The 25,566-nt window shown below is 39.7% G+C and overlaps 1 protein-coding gene across 3 annotated transcripts in view; it reads right to left on the bottom strand.

Annotated features, from left to right (window-relative positions):
- furina (furin (paired basic amino acid cleaving enzyme) a) overlaps nt 1–25,566 on the bottom strand; it is an 82,067-nt gene that overhangs the window by 7,361 nt on the left and 49,140 nt on the right. For all 3 annotated transcript variants that reach the window (XM_026169440.1, XM_026169457.1, XM_026169448.1), the window contains exons 4-12: nt 23,925–24,020; nt 21,875–22,003; nt 21,592–21,668; nt 14,644–14,732; nt 9,159–9,331; nt 7,666–7,878; nt 5,908–6,008; nt 4,800–4,903; nt 4,513–4,630 (exon numbers count right to left, since the gene is read on the bottom strand). In XM_026169440.1, the coding sequence (XP_026025225.1) occupies nt 4,513–4,630; nt 4,800–4,903; nt 5,908–6,008; nt 7,666–7,878; nt 9,159–9,331; nt 14,644–14,732; nt 21,592–21,668; nt 21,875–22,003; nt 23,925–24,020 (1,100 nt within the window). The remainder of the gene's footprint in view (nt 1–4,512; nt 4,631–4,799; nt 4,904–5,907; nt 6,009–7,665; nt 7,879–9,158; nt 9,332–14,643; nt 14,733–21,591; nt 21,669–21,874; nt 22,004–23,924; nt 24,021–25,566) is intronic.

Here is a 25,566-nt window from a genome sequence, read left to right as displayed (position 1 = left end):
GAGTCACATTTTTCAGGATGCACTGAAAGGGCAGCATACAGTAAACACCTTTGACCTTTAAAGCAGCCTCACATGGGAAAAGTCATGTAAAAGGTTAATTTTCTGCACTATTCAGATGCCAATGAGTCATATAGTAACTGCCCATGATAATATTATAATGCAAATTGACAGCCACGCAGCATTTAAGTATGCTTGCAAAACGTATTTCATGGTTTCTCGAGGTGGGGACAGAAAATCTTAGAGAAATGGAAATTTATACCGAGAGCTGTTGAGGTTGATTTATCATTGGCAGTTGACTGCTGCAGCACAAGCGACTGTGATTTAGGGTCTGGAAGCAGCTAAATTTATGGCAGTACTGGAAACATAGAATCTGCTTTTACAAGCACACTCAGACAAAAATAAATTTAAAAAAAAAAAAAAGAAGAAGAAAAAGCTGCAAACCTAACCAGCAATCTGCCATTTAGTGTGAAAGCTCAAGTAAATGAGAAGCTACACCTTACTCTCCCTTTCCCTTTTTATCAAGAGCTAGTTAAATAAAAATCTGTTTTTTTCCTTACTTCATATGTTGCCTGATTCCAATTTGTCATAATAACTGTTACATAAATCCTTACTTTTTTGCACGTTGGTTTTTCAACAATCACTTTCAGACAGGCTGGCAAAGGTCTGCAAATATTTGCAGTCTAATTTATAAATGCAAATGCAAATTAAATTCATCACAGTCAGTCAATTAATCTGACTCAATGTGCACCAATGAGCACAACTCATCCTAGAGCGCTCTCCTTAGAACAGGGAACTCAACTCATCTGGTCGTCAGCTGCTTGTATTCTGGGTATATTGCTATGAAAAGTACGGTTGGTTCTATTTTAAGCCTATAAGGTTATGGCTGGACTCTGAATGCAAGTAGTTAATATGAATTTCTGTCTATGCAGACAAAAGCAGATTTGCAATCTCACTAATTTATCACAGCAAATCACAAACAGACTGCATGCAAGTTCCAGTTCGTCTCCATTCAACTACTAACTGAAGACCGACACAATCTTATTGCAGTTTTATCATCGTTTTGATGCATCAAGATTGACCACTTAGTCAGTTGCCATCTGTAAAGCAAAGACGTGATCTAAGCAACAATCCTAAAGGCATTGAGACTGCACATTTATTGCACATGGTTGCAATTATTTGGCCACGCCATGTTTTCAACCACTTATCCCAAGTCTGTCTGTAGCATTAAACCACCTTTGGAAACATTTTGTTCACAATTTAATTGGCTGTCTTTTTAAGTGCGTAAAGTGGGTTACGCAAAAAGTCCTAAAAGTCAACCAATCAACATGTGCATAATCAAAACTATCCCTCCAGCACAGACGTGTTCATTTCAATTCGTTGTGCATAAAGCTTTTGAACAAACACCACATGTGTAAGCCAAACTTGAAGCATTCCCATGCGTTTGGCAAAATCTAGGAAAAACAAAAAGGGATGTTTCCAAATCATAAATCACTTTTTAAAAACTATGCGAGAGCTTTTAACTGATGCCATACAGTTTTTATTTGCAAAAGATTTTGCAGACCTGGTAGTAATTTGCATCAACTTTGGTGTGAAGGAAATGGGCACACATTGATCACATTCAGTGTTCTTACAGTACATTGACACACATTTGCAACAAAGCCTGCCTCATTCAGTCAGGCATGCAGGAGCTTTTCTGTCTGCTCGTGTCACTCAAAGCCTAATTCCCCATCTCACGGCTACAAAAGTAAATGGCCTAATGTTACTGTAATTATGGTTATAATAATTCACTTTGGTCTTTAAATATAATAATTGTGCAGTATTGTTGGACTTAATATAATCATAAAATCATCATAAAATGACAAATGTGTTCCAGCTTTTTTGTGCATGTAAAAAGCCTGCATAGTTACACAGCCCTCCCAAAGAGAAAACATTGCTTCTGAACCACTGGCTGGTTTTTCTTCAGGAATCTACATCAGTCAACTCTTTTAAGTAACTCCAACTCTAAAATATCTCAGTCGTGGTATCTATGGAGCTCAGGACAAGGCAGAGGAGTGTTATTTTGATAGAAAAGTCCTCAAAAATGTGTTTGAGCACTGCGGAGCTATAACTTTGCCTTGATGAACTATGCTGAAATGTTTAAATGGCCAATCAGAAATTGAACCGATTTGAAACAAGGACGAGGTGCGAGTTACTGTGTTTTCATGGTATCATATTCACCATGCTGGCTTTTTTTTTTTTTAAAGCCAGTGTTTCCCTGACAGTACACATGTGAACTAGTAACTCAGGTTATTCCTAAAAATGTTAAAACATCATGTTTTGTCTAATGCGGGAGTCTCTCCTTGAGCCAGGTCTACTTACAGTTCAAATTCATACAGCTAAACTCTTGTTTATACTTACTACCTATAATCCTAAAATAACAAACTCACAGGACAGGAGCTAATGGATATAACCACTCAGTCCCATTTGTTCACCCAGTTGACCAATCAGAGCAATTTAAGCTTAGTTAGATTGGGGCCTTTTTTTTAAAAAAATTTTTTTACAAGCCCTCTTTAAATGAATGTGACACTGTTACAGTTTAGACGGTAGACAAAATTCAAACAGTTTCAGACAAAGACACAGAGATATTCACTGCATCATGATAGCACAAGGCAATCACACGGGACAGCTGTCTGCACAGACAGAAAAATCAGCCTCACCCAGATTTAACTATGTGTGCCTCACATTACTGTAACTCCACAACCATTTTGGGTTACAGAAAAAATTCAAACGGGTTCTGAAAGATGACAATTAAAATCTTACCAAGCGGCCTGTTTGATACTCGGGTGATAAAGGGTTCAAATGGAGCGTCTGTTGAGTGTATTCTGGTGTAATATACGCCGTGTCAGGAAACTGATGTGTTACTGAATATAAAAGCATGTAAAAGTATGCTAGCAGAACACAAAATAAAATTATGAGCCGGTAAATGAGCATAATATGGGCTCAGTAAGCTTGCGGTCATGACTCTGTCAGAGGTAATGAGTGAAAGTAACTGACAGTGAGAAAGATACTGAAACCCTGCCTGCTCACTTATTACAAGACAGTCTTGATAAATACGTCAGCTAAACACCTAAAATGTAAATTGAATAACCTGCCTTGACTGCTGTTCCCAGACGCTCAAACCATCTGCTCTGAGCGTCTCATAGCTCCAGTAAAAGAGAGGAACCTCAAAGCCAGCAAGGGAAGTGACAGGCAGCGCATAATGAAGAGGCGATGTCTGACTGGATTTAGACTGAGACACCAGCAGGAGGAGGAATAAAATGGCTAGGAAGAAATATATAGTTTCAACAGCGAGAGGTACACATGAATTGACAAACTATTATCTTTCTTTTAAGTGTTTTGTCTCAAGTTTGAGTCTCGCGCACACAAAATGACAGGCATTTCAACAGGCGCCCAAAGCCAACATGATGAAGACACGATGTGTCGCTGCGCCAAAGCTTGACAGCTCAGTCTCAAGTCACAAGCATCTCCAAAACCTTTGTTTTGTTATGAGTTACCAATTTAATGTTGATTTCTGTTTTCATTACTCTTAACTTGCCATTTCTGAAAAATGTAGGCTTCTTATCATAGTATTTAACGAATGTTTGAAGTCAAAGAACAAAGCGGCTAGAAATAAACAAGCTGTCTTTGATGGATATTTGGTGCATTCTCTTTTAATGCTGTTATTGCTCTACCCTTCTTTTTCTTTGCTTTTAACATTTACCTCTTCAAACTTTAGCTATTAAAATAGTGTTCATAATTGCATACATGATTACAAATAATTAGAATATTTAGTAATTAGTATAACTGGGGCTGGGGGGTTTTTTGGTCCATAATATGGGTCAAGCTCCAAAAACACTGAAGCATCAATTTGCTCTAATCCAATGAGATAATTTCCTCCAGAGACACATATGACTTAGTTTAATAACTAGGCTGTGTGGGTTTTAGTCAAAGCAATTTAAACAAATAAGTTGTTTTTAGAAAATTGACAGCTGTAACGTGTGCAGACCACAGTGGCCATGGGAGACCAACACAGTGCGTCTCACGAAAACACATGCGAATAAACAAAACAACCAAATTAAGAAAACACAATTCAATCACAAACCACGGTGCTGAAGATACAACATAAGCAAATTCAAGAACGTGCTGCAAGTATCCCAGACTACATGATTCCAGGAGACGCGTGAACCGAGCTGGGACACACTGCAGTTTTTCATTGTTTTGTGACATGTGTCCGAGACTCAATATTAATTAAAACCTAAGCAAACTCACACAGGCTGCTTGTGCTCAGTGTATTCTATTTGTTTGTACTGTGAGAATCTCCTGAAATTGTGTTCTTAAATGCAAACATATCTATAATTTCTGTTGTGTTTATGTACACGTGTTTGTGTGTCTGTTGCAGTGTGTTGCCCCTCTTTGCGTCACCTTAACAGTTTCTTGTGATCAGGGTGCTGAGATAAACGAGCTGCGGTATTAATGAGCCTCCGGTGTACTAACCTTGGCTCGCTGACCATGGTGATGACGCATTTTCGTTGTGGTCCCACATTGGTCCACGTTTTTGCCATGGACACGATACCACCGGCATCAAGTAGACCATATCCGTACGAGTGGCTGACTGTAGAAAGCAAGAGGAAACATTAGCCGACATCCTGGCTCTCCCAGCTGGTGTGCATTTCAACCTCTGTCCAGTTAAATCTGGTTTATGTGATGCACACTAATAATGAGCCTCGCAGGCATCTGCAAACTGCGGAGGGTTGATGAAAACTTGAAAGGAGCTGCTGTACCTTTGCGCCCGACTCCATTGGTTCTCCAGTCATTGGTGAGCAGGTGGGCAGGTTGAGAAGTTCGTACAACCAGATGTTGCATGTCCCTCCAGGTCAGGTTTTTACTAGAACACGTGTACGTGCAAGCACACGCAGACACACACACACACAGAAAGAGACAGACAGCACACAAACAGCAACACATATGGTAAGTTTGGCTTAAAATTCAAGTTGAGCCACTGAAACTACATCATCCTATAGTCTTAAGCTGCTGATGGACAGGTGATTGAATTCAGAATACAGCGATTTAGCAGTCACATTCTTCCTTGGCTTGCATAAAATCTTAAGTCGACACGTATTTCAAGTCCTCTTCTGCCCTTTGCGAGACATTTTCCAAAGCATCATTAATCTTTATGCAGGCAAGCAAGTTGGTATTTACCAAACGCAAAAAGGGCTTACATGAAGTCACAACTGGCCTCTCTGTTGTGATTAAATGCGTACAGGCTTTTTAGTCTTACTGTGGATTTGGAGAAAATGAGGCTTTTTAGATAATAACTTTGCTGACTCACTTTGTCATCAAATTCATTCCTAATTGCAGTTTTTTTCCATCACCTCACTCTGTTTTGCCACAAGACTAATTACTCGTTTTCGGCGCTCTTCTGACGTCCATGTTTGTCTCTCCATTAGTGCTGCGTGACTAGATAAGAATGATTAGCGCTCACATCCAAATGGTGTTGTTTGTAAGTGCACAGTTGAAATCTGTGGCAGAGGGGTTAAAAAGTAATTCATAAAATGGGATAATCACGCAGAACTAATGTATAAACATTCAGCACCAGCAGTAAAAGCTTAATTTAATAGAAGAATTTAAAAAATAAAAGTCTAAAAAAATTGGCCTGGAAAAATTCGTGAGATAACAGTGGAGCATTTCTACAAACTACTCTGGCATTCTGAAAACTTCAATATCTGAGTTTGGAAAGAAACTGTTGCAATCTCTAACGAGCTTGTGCCATTTTCCCCCCTCCCCAAAAACAAAAGCCAGCAGATATTAAACGCTAGAATAAGGCTGTACAGCTGAAAAGAATAGCGGGGACTAGTCGGACTCAGAAAAATGATGGCGATAAGCACTTACTTGGCCTCAAGGGCAAGAGCGATGATCCCAGCAGCCAGCGGAGCAGAGGCAGAGGTGCCTGTGTGAGAGTCCGTGCATTTTGATTTGAGATCTGTAGTCACCTAAGCAAGATGAACACAGTGAATTTAAGTATCACAGCATTCCTCCTCCTTTTTCTCACGTTTCCATTTTGTTCTCATAAACTCGTATTTCACTTGGCGTTGCTAGAAGGAAAACAGCTAATGCAATTTTCTAACTGTGCTCCGTCCTCAGTGTCTATTTTCTTCATGTAATTCTACGTAGCTCATCACTTGACAATGAAGGTATTCAAATCTCAGCTGTATTTTATTTTTAAATTCACAAGATATTTCACTCTCTTGTAACCCGATAAATTGGAATTTGTTTCCCTCGAATGAGTAAAAACCTTTATCCTCCATCACTTCTTCACTTATTCTCTCTCCCTAGCAAGGATAAATCATCTAATGGGTAGAGCAGAAAAATAAAACCAGAGAAACCATATAAGCTTATGTTTTGCTTCTTTTGAACAAGTCTTGTTTTTACTGGACTGCTCTAGCAGAGATCATTTCAATGACCCCCAGCACTCTGCTGTAGTTGTACTGGGCAGCTCCCAGGTGAGAATTTTCTGCAGCTACATGAATACAAAGAATTGTGGTGTATTTGTCCTCAGGAAAAAAAAACCATCTGCTGGAAGATAAAGGTTACAAAACACTGCCTGGTGATAAGACCCCAAGTCACCCATTGTATAATTCTGGAGGTAAAATCAATCAGTGCTACTGAATGAAGCTGATACAAAAGCAGCTTGGATCACAAACTGCTGACCAGCGCAGAGCATACAGAAACTGATCTTTTAACAGACTGAGGGAATAATAAATGCACTGCAAGAATGACTTTAATGGTCATTATGCATTCAGGAGCCTTAGGTTCACATATAACTCACTTTAATTTGAAAGCGACAGATGGAATACATGTGATTTAAAGAAAAAGAAAAAAACACAAGTGAAGATATTCCTGTATAACCTCAGAGATCCAGAGCTCTCTTCCCACCTACTCCGGCTCTTTATTCCTGGCTTCATGAATGACAGCACTATTAAATGAGTGCATCACTGAAGCATTAAGGAACCAGCCACACGTCACGGAGATGTCATAATCTGCCCGTCCGGTTGGTCTGTCAGCTAGGGTGCATGCAAGAGAAAGAAACTGTGTGTGTGCACGTGTGAGAGACAAAGAGGGAAACAGCATTTGTGACTAGAGTGTTAAGCAGCAACAGATTGCCAGATGGAGTTTCAGCCAGTCACAATTCATAATCATTTTAATGGCCCAAAACTGAATGAATGGTGAAGAAGTGGAAACAAAAGCATTTGGTAAAGTAAATCCGTTGGGCATCTTTCTTTGCCTTTAGACAACAATTCTGATGGCAAAAGAGCCAAACGGGACAGGCAAAAAAAAAAAAAAAAAAAAAAAAGGAAACAAAAGCAGCAAAGAATGAAGAAGCTAGCTGTGATTCACACATGGAGGGTACAGAATGAGAATGCTGAAAAAGCTTAATGTACTGTGTTCAGAATTAATTGCAATGAGATTAAAATTTATCTCCAACCATTAAAATGATCAATTTATTAAGTTCTCCAGGCTTCCTGCTTCTCAGATTTTAAACTGTTCCAGATGTTTTAGGTGGTAGTGAGCTGTATTTTTGCAGTGTGTGTTAGTACTTTTTGTGCAACCTTTGCAGCAGACGGCAAAATCTGGAAAGAGCCAACTCACTATCTGCTTCTCGTTTAGATTTCCCGAGCTGTAGGTGGTGGCAAGGGTGGAAGAGCAAGCCTCGCTGTACCAGGGGACATTGCCGTTCTGTGTGGAGCTGCTGATGGACAGCGTGTAGATGCTGTTGGTGTAGCCGTCACAATTGCAGCTGTCCTTCTCCCGTCCTCCATTACCAGAAGCCCACACAAAGATGGAGCCTAAACCACCGCGTCCCTGGAGAACACACAACATAGATTTAAACAAACAGGAAAATAAAAGACAACCACATGTCCTTTCATCCATGTGTACCAAAGACTAACAGTATCCACAGAAGAACAAAATCTCATTCAATCTTTAATAGGAAGCCCAATTATAGTGGGGCAAGTTCACTTCAGAGCTCGCTTCAAAAAGAGTCCCATTAAAACCCAACGTACAGGCCTGGGTGGTCACTCACTAAATTACAAAGAGCCAAATATCGCATGACAGCAATTCAATATGGAAAGGCAGTATACGACAACAGCTCATTGTAATAAATCATCCAACCTCTCAGCCTTTGAAGTGCAATAATTTTCATCTAAGAGCGGCTTTATTGTATTGAGTGGCACTGTCTCTCCCTCTCTGCATTGATCAATTCCAGCCATGCACCACCCACACCACCATCTGACAGTGCTGTCACTGTGGCAATTATCTTAGTAGTCAGTGTCAGCGGTTCCAATCAAGCTTTATGGCACATGCTTTGAATCCTACTGCTCCATAACAAGAGTCTGTGTTAGCGGGATGGATGTGTTTATTCATGGCGAGCAGATGTGAGAGGTCGGGGTGTGATCTGTATACTTACTAATCTGTTAACTTGTTCATTTCACATATCTGACACACACCCAGTGTGTCACATGCATTAAAACAAGTCAACAACAGGGCTGATGACATGACGGTATGCATGGTCGCTTAGTATTCAGATCGCGTCGTTAGATGTTGGCAGAAAAGTTTCTGAAATTACTTTTCTACAAACCCTCTACGTGTATGTGCATATAGATAAGCATGTGTTTGGAAGCTTTTGATTATAAATGCTTGTCATTAAGCAATTTAAAGCTCTGCTAACTTAATGGAATTTAATTGGAATTCTTAAAAACAACCTTGGGAAGGTGGGAAATAAGCACTGAATTCACACTTAAAGAAAGCACAACCTGATTATCTAAAAAAGATGCAAAGATAAAAGACGAACTCAGAGTTTAATAAGTACCCTTCAACTAGACAAAAAGGGGAGGGTGGGGGGTGAGGCATAAACACACAAACAAACATTTGATTTCTGCCAGTGCTGCCGCTTTTCATTTTCTAGGAGTTTTCTTCCTGGGTGGCTTTCAGAGGACATTCCTTTCTATTCATAATTGTCAGGGTCAAAAAACGCTTTGTTCTTCCCGCTTGTGTCCTCTCATGCTTGAACAGTTCAATTACTGACTGCCGAAAGGAAGCGACACACAGGCAGTAAATAATTTCTGCATCACACAAACACACACCTCTGTAACTCCACGCATAAAAGCTTCTTTGGCGAGTTTGGCCGGTCCATCGACAGTTTTGCCGTCGTCCTCCGGACCCCAACTGGCGCTGTAGACGTCAATGTGCTGGGGATTCAGACTGAGAGACTGTGCCTCCACCATGTCAGTCACCTCACCGTCCAGCATTCGCACACCTGCATGTACGTTCACAAATGCAAATGTCAACTACGTCAAAGACGGCATGGCAAAACAGAAATGGATTTATTACTACTTTTACACCATAATTCTTACGATACTGTAAATCAAAGATGCTAATTCAGTTTCACTGCGTGTCACCTTGGAAAATGAGAATTGCTCCAGGAGCCAGAGAATTTACTGACATGCTTAGGTTAACTGAAAATGTGCGTGTCATTTAGCCTTTACAGATACAGAACCATCTGCATAAGGTACGAAGCTGCATCTGGAAGAGTGAATTTGTATAAAATGAAATGGCTGGTAATGGGCAGGTGCAAGGTTATCGATGATTACGCCCTCATGCAATAAAGAGGATGTATGTTTTATCACAAGACGGCTGATCAATATTTCACCAACTCATCTAAACAAGGCATTTTGTAGAGGGTGTAACGCTTAAGCCATCATAAGATCACAACTACATCTGCGGAGTAGAAAAATTATCTCAAAGCTAAAGTGATTTAAAAAAAAAAATAAAAAATAAAAAAAATTGAGAGATTTGGTCGCCCATAAGGAGATTTAGACAGACTTCTTTTCATTACAACCAAATACCAAAAACTAAAGCAGAATTGGGAATCTGTCTCACACACATGCGTTATAAATATTTTAGTAGATTTTTTTTAAATGACTAGTTTTTAATTTTGTGTCTGTTAACTGTGATGTTTTTGGTGTTTTTATTTTTTGTTGTTGTTGTTTTTTTTAACCTATACAGTGTACAGCTTAGTTTGGTTCACCTTGAATCCAACGATAAGCACTCAAACTACCCTGCGGTCATGACAAGCAAGAAAAATATATGCAATAAAATGTGTATTTTACATACATATATACATACATATGAATGCAATGCAATGCTAAATTAGTGTAGTTTTTCAATACAACTGAACAATGCAAAGTGCTGATGTTGACGGCAATCTTGCAGAAACCTGTTACTGTCGTCTGTAGCTCTTTGCCATAGTGTCGCAGCATGAAATGACAATGTACTCAGCAAGGTGTAGGCACAGAACACTACCGCTGTAGTGTCTAATTTGCATATTTACACATGAGTTTTCGATACAGCGTTCATGTGTATTTGTAAAGCTCCTGCAGTGGTGTGCTGCATGCTGCCGTTAGTTTTATGTCTACCTGCTGTGATTACGGAGCCCATCACGTAAATCAAACACTATCTCTATTGATTTTCCTTGGTGTTTGAGCTGGTTTGTGGGTGAACTACCTCCTGAAGTGTGAAGCAGACTCCTGTGACTAAAAACTCAGATAAAAAGACGAAAGGAAACAATTTTTCTTCTTCTGTGTCTACATGAAATTAGTGCAGCTGTGAGAGCGTAAATTTGATCAAAGTTGCTCTTATTTCAACACCTAACAGTGGCTAATAGCATCCGTTAAACTAAAGCTTCTTTATAAGGCAAATGATAGCAAGAATATGCTGTGCCAGTGACAAAACACATAATGCAGGATGGCTATGTAGAGTAGGTGTTTGTCCAGTCCAATTATTTTTTTCAGACACTCGTCTCGCAATGAAACAAGTGTTCTTCCACAAGAAAAGTGACAGGGGTGGGGGAATCCAAGGCACTTTAATAACAAACTAATTTGCTGCTCCGATTACAGGTCAGGTTACTTCATGTTGTTATATATGGCTATAAGTAACAAAGCAGCTGCTCTTTGAAATTCTCCAAAAGCTCCAAACTGCTACTAGCGTTTCCATGGCAGCATACATTTTTGTGAGAGGAATGTGTAGGTCGACGAGGAGACTCAAGCATTTCCTCTAGCTGTCCAAAATCCTGAATCACAATCTCCCCAAGATAGAGAGGCTAAAAGCCATACTACAGGTTCAATACAGTTCTAGAGCAGATTCCACATTCCAGCCTCTGAATCTTATTAATTATTTGCATTTCTGTCAATAATCTTTTTAAAGTGTTTAAAAAATAAACGAACAAATAAAACAACTGATTGTAATGTCCAAGTGCCACACATTGGAGGAAACAAAAAGCGGCAGTGAATTATTAGCTCATCCGTCTCACCATCCCCCACAGAGAAACGGGTTTAAAAAAAATAAAAATAAAAAATTGGTGAAGACCCATTAGGTGATAATTGTGTGCAGCTTTGATTAAATTCTGGCCAACACTGTTGGAGGAGTTTCAATTCTTGTGAACTGTGAACAAACCGACACCTCTATGTGCCATATGCTGACCAGCCTGAAGGAACGATGAGCTCATCCTGCAGCGGCTGTGGCCCAAGAGCCTTAATGTTGGTGGTTCAATCCCATCCTGCTCTAGTATGCATGTCAAAGTATCTTAGAACATGATACTGAACCCCAGATGCATCTATCAAAGTGTAATTGTCTGAGTCTATTTACCATAAACCCAAAGAAGTGAAACATTTCAGAGAAGATTTAAAGAGTTTGAGGTGGTGACCCTCCTAATGTTGTCAAAGCTACTGTATCAGCTTCTACTTTTGTCAGAACTGGGACTTTTCTAATTAATTGTGAGGATTATTTGTTTCTTTACCCCAGTTAATCTTAAGAATGCTGAAGTCAGTCAATCAATCTAATTTAAAAACAACCATAAAAGTACCTCACAGGAGAGGATTCTGGCTAAACAATGGGCTTCAGTTCTGCAGGTGATAAGATGGCAGGTGATCTTGTGCAGGGAAAAAAAAAAGAAAAGAAAAGACGACAAAAACAAAAACAAAAAAAACCCAACAACTTTGCACTGCTGCACCGCTACCTACCAGCTTATGCTACTGGAATAATGACAGCATGAACAATAAATGGGTTTCCCTCGCTTGTTTCTGATGTTTGACGAACACATTTCCTTCCATTTCTTTAGAGCTATTGAAGAATCTGCACAATCTGGACTCATGTTACTGTGTTGTAATATGTCAGGCAAATTTTTGGCAAATGTCTGTACCCTGTAATAAGAAAATAAAGTGTTATTCTTTGTGAAAAGTGGATGAATACTTTAAGTTTTTTTTTTCCCTTTAGTCATTTGTGAATGGTGGTTTTGGTTGGACTTTACTGATCGAAAAGAGCCTTAAGTGTAGATAAAGAACACAGTAGTCAAACTTTATAACAGCTGGAAGTAGGCAGAAGGATATTGAGATAAGCAGAGACATAGTGAGCTAGAGCGTGTACTTAGATTAAAAAAAAAAAAAAAGCTCCTACAGCATGTGCAGTCCTTAAAAAAGGACTAAACATCATTAGGTTGCATCCTGGAGTCATCAGACCACCACAACACTGACAAAACAATATGTCTTCTGCACTAAAACAAGCATTAAGCCATTATCCTCATCATCATCATCATCATCATCATCATCAACACAGCACACATGTAGTGGCAATAGCTCCACAGCAACTTCTTTTCAAACCACCCATTTGATGTGGCTGGAATTTTAGCATGTGAGAAAAAAAATGTAATTACACTTTCTTTTTTTTTTTTTTAAAGATGAAATAATTGATATTCAAGATGTACAAATCGAATCTGATATTTGTTATAATGTCAAAAGGCTACTGAAGTTTCTTTTGAAGGATGGGAAGAGAAACGATAAAACTGCTCTCTCCCTCTAGGCAGAAGCAAAACAACCCATCGGGGTGCAAAATCCTTTTTAGAACAAACAAATTAATATTTCAAAATATTTTGCCACGCTCTCCACTTTTGTATATTCTCATAAATGAGCAGGCTCTGACTGCTGCTCCGCATCTTCATCATTTAAAGATAAAACTAACAGTGGTACACAGCACACTCCGACCCCTAAGGCCAAACACCCGCATATGATTATTCATCTGTGAGGAGCTGCACCTTGACACTTTAACTGCTAGCTCACTGAAACCGTTTATTAACAAGGAAACCCATTAGGAGTGCAAAATAAGCATTTAAGAAAAAAAAAAAAAAAACACAAGAGAACAAGATGATCACAGGCATTAGCACCGAGACTAGGGTTTTCATTATTAGGAAACTCGTTAATAGGTTAATTAAACGATCAAACAAACATCTAAAATGGTTTAAAATAATAAAAATATGACTTTTTAAGTGATGGAAATATTTATCTTGTGATAAAAGTGAGAAAAGAATCTTTGAGAAGCTGCAACCAGGAAATTGTTTTGTTTTATTTCATAAAAAGAAATAAGAGAAATACTTTAAGAAAATTGTTTTCTATCAACCGATTTGTTTTGGGTCAATCTGCCACATAAATTTTGCATTAGTAGTTTGCCTTGTTGATGAAAATGGAAAATATATCTGTAAAACAAAGAACAACGAGGCAAACCAGAAACAACGAAGTACAAATATGCATTTGGGATTTATTTCATTGGACTTGCTTTCTTAAATTAAAAAAGACAACGAGTGAAGATGAAAGCCAGCAACAGCCTGCATGTGCACAGTGATGGACACAGACACGAGGTGATGGCATTTCTTTGGCTAGAGTGACACAGTCAATTTGTGGTTGCATCACTTGAAAACAGCAGGAGCTGAAATTACAGCAGGGTGCCAACGAGACCCTGCCAAACGTGTAGAACAGCAATCTGACTTCTGGCTGTCTGGGACTTGGCTTAAAAAACAGAAGACAAAAAACCTAAAGCAGGATTTGCTTTTGACCAACTAAAGATTGCAGATTCACATTTATGCTGAATTAGTTAAAACCTTGAGGAGTCCCTTCATTTCTTCTGAGACACCATCAGCACAACAAGGTGCCTGTAAATATTCAGAGTTTGCAATTTATTGCGCTGATGTCTGTCAGCAAAATTACACCACAAAAAGCTTAATTTCAAGCATCTATGTGGAGAGCTGGACTAAGGGGCCAATACAAATCTTACAAATGTAAGGCAGGGCACTGACCTTGGCTAAGGACTGTCACAAAATGTTAAAGAGATAATTTAACTAATAATTTTATGGGTTTGGGGATTGAACAGTTTGCCTGAAGAGAACACCTGAAGTATAAAAGCCATTTTTATTTATGTGTAGCGTGTATACAAACTGTTATGGCTAATGGAGATTCAATAAAAGCTATACGATTGTGTCATTTCAGTGCATTTCAGCACTGCTACTCCATGCAAAACCATTACACTTACAACACACTGGCAATCCACATAACAACTGTGGTGATGTTCAAAGAGATTCAGTGGCATGCTGTGCCTGGGAAATGGGCTGAAAATAACACAGGCACAGCAGAACAAGTATTTCACCTCATTCTGGCAGTCAGAGGAAAAAAAAGGAAGAAAAAAATAAGACCTGAGATGAAACTGAGTTTTGCCTCTGTGAGATTGAATCAATCATCCACACCATACCTCCGATCTTTGCGTTGTAAGCCACACCAACGCCACAGATCCCATTGCTGGCAACTGCTGCCACTTCTCCTGCGCATCGGGTCCCATGCCTTAAAAGAAAGAATGAGAACGTCAGACAAACTGCTTATCCTAATGTTACTTGCCTAATGACAGCATTTTGCTGTATATATAAACACACACACGGCAGGTTGTGCACTTGTCTAACAAAAAGTTACTTGTGAAATACTCAACTTCATCTTTCATTGTGGTTAAGCTGCAGACTGAGACAAAACACACCCACACTCTTTGGCCTTGATTGTTTAAACAATCTGAATTCAACCATTAAAGAAAAAAATGTTTATGACTGAAAACCACTGTGCATTACCATGTCCTTGTAGAAAAAGTAAACCTTAGGAAGCCTAAAGCCTGAAACGGTCAAGTGAAAGAAAAAAATAAATGGCCATATAACACTAGTGGCAAGAAACTGAGAATCACATCTGCTGTTATCAAAACGCCTATTTCATCAAGTTTGAACTTCTCTAGCAAGATAAGCTGCAAGCAGATACAAAAAGCAGATACAGAAGGGCTTGGGAACATATTCCAGTCAAGTGCATTCCCATCGCCTGCCAGATGGACATGCACTCTTAATGCCCTCTAAACCATGGCGCAATCCCCATTGGATTGCAGCCATTCCTAGACAGGAATGCTGGATTCATCAGGAAACAACAGATACAGTGGACCTTCACTACTGAAGGAACTATCTAGGCCAGCAGGCTTTCATTGAGGCACTCCGGGTAACCTGCCAAACCACAAACCAAATAATCAAAACACCCTATCAGCAGTGAACAGCCTTCCCTGATAAAATGGGCTGCATCTGATGTAAGAACATGGTCTGAGGGTAGACTAGGGCTGTTCGATATAACGATATATATTGGATGACGATATAAAAACGACTATGGTTTCATTTTACGCTATCATTTGTTTCGTGGTGTCGCAAAATAAACTGTTTACGGCAATATTTTTTCATCGTTTTGATGGTCACTGTAGTGGCTATATTAATTTCTTAAAGTTCTCTCTTCCTCATATTTAATATAACCACACTACAGACAGACAAGCGCCTGTTTCTATGGGTTGTCGTTAGCAACAACGACGGTAACACCGTCGCATGTCCGCTTGTTTATTTTCCACATAAACCTTTCACAATAAAGCTCACGTTCCTGTTGAGAATTTTCAAAATAAACTGAATCACGTGAAAAAGTGTGCAGAGTATTGACGGATGAGAAGCAAAAAAAGAGTCGTCAAGTGCTAAAAAAGAAACCTTAGACTCAAACGTTAGAACAGGCTTTCCCCGCAGCACGCCGTGTAATAAATACTCAGAGAAAACGGTGGCCGTTACAACCTAGGTCTAAAAAAAAAAAAAAAAAAAAAAAAAAAAAAAGTAGTATAGTTTCATGCATCAATTAAAACACTGGACTCCAGGTACATGACGCGCAGCTGGAAACACTTCACCTACCCGAGATTCACAGAATTTACAGAAAATATTACATTTTTTGTGATTTATATCGTTATCAGGACGATATCTGTTTTATATCGGGATACGAGATTTTGGTCATATCGCACAGCCCTAGGGTAGACGGCTACTCAAGTCATAAGTAGTTCTAAATGAGCATTAAATAGATAAGAGGGCAAAGGTTAATGTTAATGCAAGAGGCAACAAAAGTGCCACGTCTCTTAAAGGCCTCTGTTACCACTGAGCTGGTAGCAGAGGCCCAGTTGGATAATAAAAAACATCTTTACAGACACCAAGTTAAACACTCACACACGCATGCACACGTCATCTGGATTTTCCAGTGAACTTTATCACAGCAATCCCAGCAGTGTGTGTTTGTTGACTTTGGAGTCTTAGATCCTACAGCATCCGTGTTTTTGATGAGAAAACTGATGATAAAGAACAGCTCAGGTGTCCGCGATGGGATCCCAGGCATGCACAGGCCTATCCCTCCTGAAGTGTTCCTCTAATACATGCATTAAAGTCAATTACATGCTAGGCTGTTCATGGGATACAAATGATTCACAGAGAGAGCCCTGGGCTTCTGAACCTGATTATACAAGAATGACTTGCGTAATCAGGGTTTTGGGAATCATTTTCCTGTAAGAAATGAAATGGATACACAAAGATATCTCTTTGCTCCTCCTACTCGTTGCTAAGGTCAGTAGAAAAGGGGGGGAGAGAAAGAGAGAAGGGTGCATCTTTGGGCCAAATTGGGCAAAGAAGCTTACTCCCTTACTCAAATGAAATTTTACTACCGTATCAGCTTTTTAGGTTGTGAGGGCAACACATCCACAAAACCTCCTCTCTCTGCAGAGACAGTACAGTGTTCTAAAACTGGTGCAGCGCCCGTTCACATTGTCCCTGTTTAGAGGGGGACCAGTGCACTTTGCAGCACAACTGAGTTATTGCAGTCATTTATCATGGGGGGGGAAATGGGATATGTCAGCAAATACACAGCTGATTTGAGTTTTCAACATTTACCTGCAATGATCCAACAGCATTAGTCTTTGACTGCGATCCAGAAATGACATTATTTAGATTGATTTTATATGCACAGGCTTTAATACTTGCCCTGCATGTGTGCTGCTATAGTAAACAACAAGCAGCCAGAGTGTTTATAAGAAGTACAGCGTGCAAAAACTCACACATAAATACTGTGTGAGTTTTGAAAGGAGGACAGCTATAAGTTCATACGTGTCTCTCACTGCATGCAAGCTCAAACACAAGTGAAGCGAGCTTTAGCTGCAGAGCTTGTGCCTATCGAGCGGACCACAATAGTTAATCGGTCCCAAACTCCACTTTCACTAGCTGCTTGCCGTTAAATAACCACTGTGGTGATAAAACAGATGGTGGGACAGCTGATAGTTACTAAAGATAGCATTCCTCAACATCTTCACATCAGGTGGTAATAAGTTTGTCTCAATGACTGTTCGCAGTTTAGACTGAGCCCTATTCAATGAGCTGTTGTGATCACGCTGCTAACACTCCCTATCGACAGTGGCCTACTGAGGATGTCGTGATCAAAAGTTTTTCTTGTGAAAGAATAACAGAAATCAACTTTTAGCCCAAAATAAGACTTCACTTCCTTGGGTGTGAAGCAGATTGGATGAATGGTGGTGAGGAGAGGGGAAAAAAGGAAAAAAGGAATAAGAGGGAAGCCTTTATAATAATATCAAATAGAACCCCGGTGAAAGATTTTAATAGTTTATTGCCCAAAATCTCCAAATGCAGATTGATTCCATATCTAATTAGAAACTATGACTCTGAGTTCATCTGTCAACAGCATAATCATTCACAAAGATTAGCCTCGGAGAGCTTCCAGTCCTAATAATGAGAGCGAGACGTGATTGAAGGAATGAATGCTGGCTCACTGACTGTCCTCATTTCTACCGTTTCGAGTTCCTGAGAAGACATCACATTAAAGCAAACCTGGACTGAACCTCGTGCTCAGGGTTCCGGCAGGAGGCTAAAGAGCTGACAGCACAGTGCTGGAGATCTTCACATGAAGTACTCCAGAGAAACCACTCAGACATTGTCAGCCGGAACAAAGAGCTGACTGACAAGACTGTTCAATCAGTTGTTAACAAGTCCCAGAGATTAATTATCACGGCTGTAATATCGTCCTGATAAATTCCCTGACACTGAAAGGCTCTCAGATAATATGAAACAGTCTTCTAAACTCTCAGTTGCACACACTTCTTAAACTGATCATGCTACATTTACACAGGACAAAACTTGTTTGCCTTGTTTCTGTGTCCTTCCTCCGAAATACATTTCCCATTCTGATGTAGTTTGGCAAGTGCGTCAGAAAGCCCTTATTATATGGAATACAGTACAAAGAAAACAGAAATAAAAGCACCGTTATCCATCATCATGTGGACAATTAAATCTGATTTCTGTATACATTAATGTCATTAAATGCCTCCCACTTTACCAACTTTACTTTTTGACTGGTGGGTTTATAGCTATGCTGCTTAAATTAGCAATTACAATCATTAGCAGTTACAGTATGAAAACATTCTCCTAAGTAAATAAATAAATAAATAAATAAATAAATAAATAAATACATAAATAAATAAATAAAGACCTTTAATTATCATTCTCTGCTGAGCTGCCATAAAATCTCCCTTTTCCTGGAAAAGGAAAAAAACAAAAAAAAACTCCATAGAAACGCTGAAACACCTTTTGTATGTGATACACTGTTCAATAACTGGATTCTTTGTTTCTAACAAAAAAATGATGGTGAACAAAGAGCAGTTTCAACAAAGCTCTGTTCCGATTACAGCAGGAACAAGCCCTATGGCAGACTCGAGGCACAAGGACTGACTTGGGTTACAGCAACTACAGCTGGCTGCAGGCCCAAGGCCAACACACAATCAGTATTCAGACCCACAGCTGGCAGAACAATCAGCTTTGTCTAAAACCTAAACTGCTTCACTCAGACATGATATTGTCATCCTCAAACTCGAGGAATACTCGCTGGCTGGTCTCTGAACAACCACCTTCTCTGTTCATTCTTTAGTCTATTGATGGTTTACCAGTTAACAAACAATCAGACCCACAGGTCAAAGTGTCTGCTTATGTTTGCAGAGGAAAGTGAAGTAAGGAATGTGAGGTAAATTGTCCTGAGAGATCAACGTAAGGTCTGGAAAAGTATTCACAAGGTCACATGTTTAGTCAGTCCTGTGTACGGATACAGATGGGCTATTAACAAAGCATTCATATCAACTTGTGTCATACATGAAGCACACTTTCACCCAACAAAAAGCCTAAATTCAGTTTAGTTAAGCTTGAGTCATAAACAGTAAGATAGTAGCAGCAAGATTTGTGGTGGAGATTCTGTGAAAGGCTCGTAGCTGCCGAGAATTTAAGGATCTCTCAGCTGGTTGGTCACACTCTACTGAAAACCAATGTGTCAGTTAGTTATTGGCTTTTGCTCTCAGTCACTCTACCCGTGGCTACTGTACATGTCTGCTCCAGTTTGTAGCAGCTACCTAAGGCAAGGCAGTGCTGTAACAGTGCTTTTTATTCAAAAACACACCAGTCTGGGATCGAGTGCCAACTGGACACCCTGTGTCCCCTATCACAATTTTCTTCCATATGAATTATATATAAAGTTCAAGGAAATTCCCTGCTGCATGTTTATTAAGTTAATGAATAATTCTGCTAAATTACTGAGATTCCAACTATTGAGCAAAATAATCATGACTATGGTTTTTGTGCTACAGCAGCACTAAAAGCTCACAGGCTCAAATTTATTTATTTTTTTAAGTATCCCTGTAGACTGTCAGTTTAACATTAATCAAGAAATGCAGATTTGGAAACCGTTCTGATAGAACTGAGAGAAACCTTGGAAAAAGAAACCTCTAGATCACATGGTGTTTTAGATAAACATGACGGTGAATGGTCCTTATTGCTGCTTGTATGCTGCGAGAGAAAGACTGCCTTATGTAGGTGAACAGAGTTGAGCTTTCTGCAGGGAACAGACACTTACAGTTTAACACAACGTTACGCAGTTTCATGCCTGCCCACAGGCTGTTTCCACATGCATCTGCACCAACCTCACAGTAGAGCAAGGATAACAGGCAAACACACATCGTGCAGACACAGACACACACAGACACACTCAATTGTTCCAGCAATAAGACAGACACAGGGAGCTGGGTGGCAGGAGATAAGGGCCGAGGTGAGCGAGGGTTGGAAAGAGGTGCAACCAAAAATGAAGTAAACATCAATAGTAAGTGTCTTAGCTGGGCTCTGGGCCACTACGAGCAGCTAGAAGAGCTTAAGCGTGCCTTGGCATAGATTTTGGATATATGGAGCCGCACCAGAGAGATGTTTTTCCACATTCTTTCACAAGAAAATCTTGATGTCGCTGTTAAAAACACTTAACTGAGCTAAATCAGAAAGCATGGCACATACTGTTTGCATTGTCTCACCGTTCCAAGCGTTTGCTGATAACTGTTTGTGTTTCTGCTTTAAATTATGGTGAACTATGTTTCATTTGAAAGCAATTAACTACTACAATCAGCCCCAAACCCCTGTATGTTCGACAAAGCCTTTAAGGTGCTGATTCAGCATTAGCATAGTTTCAATATGTTTGGGCCATGCTGCCACTCTGATTGTATCCCTCTGGCCTCCATACTGATGGTGCCTGCTCCAGGGCCCTGTTGCGTTTTCATCCATGCCCAAGTATAATCTTCTCACCAGTAATCATGGTGAGCCTCAAGTTAAAAAAGCCTCTCAGGCCAGTGGCCCACAAGCAGCAGATTACAGCAAATCAGAAATTAAACCCAGAAAGAAGGCAGGCACTGAGAATGAAGAGAAGCAAGCAGAGACCCTCCAGAGCTAAGAGCTTTGCTGTTTCATTAATGCTGATGAACTTAATTCAATCAATTCTCTGCAAGACGTCACTGTGATGGTAAACAACTCCTAATGCCATCTGCAGATGCCACTGCAAGAAAGTAGTTTTCTTCGCACACTACCTTAATCCTCCTGCAGATTTATCTGGGCTAAAGAAACGCTCGACTTTTAAAGGCCAAATCAATTCAGAGACTTATGTTGTGGATATGACAGGAGTAAGGTTTACTTTAGAAGGCAGCGGCACATTTTCGGAAATATCAAATATCATAAATACCAAAAAGGGAGAGAGAGGGGAAAAATAAAGAAGCTGTTTAATAAAACAAAACCTACAGCCTTTTACATTTAATTGTATCTGCCCTCAGAATTTATGCCTCCAGGCTTAGCAGAGGATGGGAAACAGCTGCAGACTTATCTAGATTTCAGTTGTGAGCTATTACACAGGGAGGTGGACAAATTAATAAACAAGTTCAGTTTTATCTTGACAAAGAAGAACAAGAGGGTGGTTTCAGGGAAGGCCAAGAGTAAATTAAGTTCTTATCCGAGTAGAGTTTTACCTGTTGTCATTAAGCTGTGTGTATCGAGGCTGGGGATCTGGATCACCATCGTTCACATCGTAGCTGGCATCCGGGTCCTTAGAAAGGACAGATTGTTTACTGACATTTTTATGAACTTAAAAAGCATGTAAGTGTTAGAAACGTTACTACAGAAAAATAAAAGCACGGCACCACTGCAGAATTAATTTGAAAATCCTTAGAATAGCCCTCTATTGTAATTGTACAAGTAGAATGGAAAAAAAAACAAAACCTTAGCAGGTGCTACTCAGGAAGTGCTACTCACATAGTTCTGCATCAGGTCAGGATGGTTCTTCTCGATTCCATCATCCAAGATTGACACCACCACACCTTTGCCTGTGTAGCCCAACTGCCATGCAACTTTAGCATTCAAGTCATGGCGGTTGCTGTTGTACTGAGGGGCAGAGAGCAATGAAATACACAGAATTTAGCCATGAGAAAAATATCAGTGGGATGACAATCAGTTTTAACCAGATGTGAAAAGGACACCTTTAATAAAAACAAATTAATAAAATAAGAGCAATTTAACATGTTTAGGTGAAGGCTGAGCTTTTTGCAAAGTTGTTTTTTGTTTTTTTTTTTAAACCATGTTTTATTAATACCTGGTAAGCCAGAGATATAGTGAAGTGGAAAATAGCAATGATCATTCAGTATGCTTTTTGATGGGCTTTCAACATTCAGCTTGACCTTTGGTCAAAAGCCACGTCTTGCTTTCAACTACTTCAAAGCCCTTTTTATTTTCAAAGTGCATCATTAAAATATAATGTGTCTAGTGTAGCGTTTACTGTATTTTCCTCTTAAATTTCAAGCCCTTGTGAGTGCAGTATACCAGACAGAATTATTTTTATTCCTCAAGCTTGTACTGCCATTGACACCTTTAAACCATCGACAGGAAAATAAATTAAAACGTAAACGCTGCGATCTGCAATGCTGATTCAGACTGGAAAGGTCTTTTGTGGCTGACACACTTGCTGAATAATAAATCTGAGAGGCATGTCCAAGGTTTCACTTTGGATATTGTTCACCAAATCTTTCCCATCTCTCTTAATTTTAGAATATTTCGAGCAAATGTAGAGCTGAGCATGAGATCTGCCCATGATTTATCAATTGTACAAAAATGAGTCTAATCGGACTTTTTTCCCTCCTTGATAAATATAAGCATTATTAAATATTCATTGTAACCGCAGATGCTGGAAACCCTGCCAACAGACCCACGCACACCCTCCTGTGGTCAGTCTGGTTCAGTTTTAATGAGAATCAGACTTATTTAGTGCATTGAGAGAAGAGCAGCACATTACTGATGCTCACGACCTCTTTGGACAATTGAGTATCACCAATATTATTCAAATCCACCCAATGCATTTTGCATAATGACAACCATTTACTTATTTTCTTCATTTTATTTCTGCAAGGCTGAAACAGACAGAAGTATAATCCTCTTCTGTGCTCTCCAGTGGATTAGCTGGACAAAAGGAATGATTAGAATCATTAGCTGCAGCCCTCAAAAGACACTAAAAAGCACTCCCCCAACTTTCACATAAAACATATCTACATGTATCACAGACAGGTTTTTACTAAACAGTTCAACTCTTAAATGCTGTGAACTTGGCACATTTACTTATCAAAGTGCCACTAAATGTTCAAGCACAGTGGAGAACAGAGTGCGTTAAAGCGAAGACATTTTGAACAAGTGGTGAAACAAGCGTGCTTTGCATCACCATGAATAATCTTCTGCCTCAAGCAACCTCACAGTAATTGCAGGAAGAGTGAGGCTGAACAGAAAATCTCCAGAGTTGTTACTGCTGCTTTTAACAGGCCAGTGTATCAGTGGCATTCTTCAAGTCGAATGTGAAAATCAATCGACTGAAAACAAGCGCACTTCGAGATGAATCACCCCTCTCTCACTCCGCTTTTTGCTCCTTGTTGCTGTGCCGTTTATGGACCAAAGTAAACCATCAATTTCAAGAAACATGCCATTCAGAGCTGAGGGGAGCTCGGTGTGCGAAAGTATGCTATTGTTAAAGCTGAGTCCTTTAGGTAAAGTCACACTAGAGTGTCTTGTTCTACAAACAAGCCAGACAAACAGCACCCTCCCCGAAAACACACACAAAAAGTATATTGGATTCATACAGGTTTATTTTCAGACCCTGAGGAAATATCACAGCTCTAAATGTAATTACCTATATTGACTTTAGACAGATAAAAAGCTCTACTAGGCTGCAGCACAGAATTCTTATTTATTATTTATTTATTATTTTTCAAAGACAGACAGAAAAAGAAAAGGAAAAAACCCATGGCCTCTTGTTTATACTTACCAGATACCACTGGTCTCTGAACTTGGGATCTAAAGGCTCTTCAAAAACATCCCTCTTTTTCCTCTGTTTTACCACCTGTTGCTCTGCCCAGGTCACCTAAACAGAGAAAGGACACATTAGGAGTTTAACAATGGTGATTCTTGAAAAATAAAATAAAAAACATTTTAACCACACTCAGAAAACAGTACAAGAAATTTAAATGAACTGGCCACGAGTGTCACCATGTCACATAAATTAATAGAGAGTCCTCAGCAGGACAACAGCAGACATGGTGAGATTAGAGGCACAGGAGCACTATGGACTCCTCACTAATGAGACTCACTGAATTCCAGAGCAGCTCAGGACTAATTAAAAATTTCTGTCTCACTTTGCTTGTGGGTGCACCTAGACAAGTATGCAAACCAACAACAGACAAACGGAGGCAGATTTTGAGCCAACGCCAAACAGAACAGTAACCAAGTCTGCACTGGGTTTTCAAAACATGGGAGCTCTATCAGGAATTGTTGACAGAAGCAGAATACAGTGAATATAAGCCTGCCTTTTTACACCCTCTACAGAATTGTTCTTGCTGTACTGCAAAACGGCTGGTTACACGGGAACAGGAGAGGGGGAAAAATGTGTCAGAGGAGGAAGACAGAGAAGTGCCTGCTGCAAGGACGAGCACCTGATTTGAAGGACGACTAAATCGCAGCACACCCCTCTCCCCGCCTCTACAGATCACTAGAGACACAAGGCTGAGAGAAGCAAGAAGTAAATGAAGGTCACTTCAACAGCTACACTGAAGCAATGCCAGTTCAAAAAGTGACAAAAGGGAGGTATTTCACTTAAGGTATGTACGTGAGGTCAATCTATTCAAGCGGAAATGTTAACATCCAGATTCATCCGGGGTCAACGGGGGTGAAGTGTTATTGTGGCAGTTTACACCAGACTGAAAATAAGCACGCATATTTATTACAAAAAAAAAAAAAAAAAAAAAAGTGTTACCATACACAGAAAAATAAATGTCTACGCTTACTTCCTTTCCATTTTCAATTCTCTTGAAGTGAGATCAAGGTGGTGCAACATCTCAGACTAAAAGGTTACCATGATTCTCTCTCTCCAAGACTGATATTTATATCTTAACAGCAAATGTCATGTTCTACACAGAGACAACATAATAAAGTATATTAAATATTGCTTCTCAGCACTGAATCAAATTCTATCAAATCTAAAAAAAAGAAGCCAATCAAACGAACCATTCATTTTGCAAGACTCACACAGCAGGTTATGTCCAGGGCAGCTGTGGCTCAGGGGGTCGAGGGGATTGTCTGCAAACTGGAGGGTTGGTAGTTCTGAATGTTAAAGTATCCTCAGGCAAGATACTGAACCTTGAGTTGCCCAGATGCATCCAAAGAACTTAGACATAGAAAAAAACCCAAAACAAAACAAACAAACTGTACTTTTTAGTGGCCCCCATTTGGCCACCCCTATGTAAAAATTCAGGAGCCATCCCTGTCTGTATCATGTGTGCTATTTGCTAACACTTGATGCTGATCTCTCCTCAATCCAAGCTATGTAGAGTTAGCAGCTTTGTAAAGTCCACCTGACAACCATCTCTTCTCTCTCTCACAACAAAGAGCCAACATTTAGTTTTGCCCTGAGA

This window comes from Astatotilapia calliptera, chromosome 1 (genome assembly GCF_900246225.1).
Source record: "Astatotilapia calliptera chromosome 1, fAstCal1.2, whole genome shotgun sequence".
NCBI classification, from domain to species: Eukaryota; Metazoa; Chordata; class Actinopteri; order Cichliformes; family Cichlidae; genus Astatotilapia; species Astatotilapia calliptera.
Note: the sequence above shows the minus strand (reverse complement) of the source record. Positions and strands in the feature narration are given on the sequence as shown.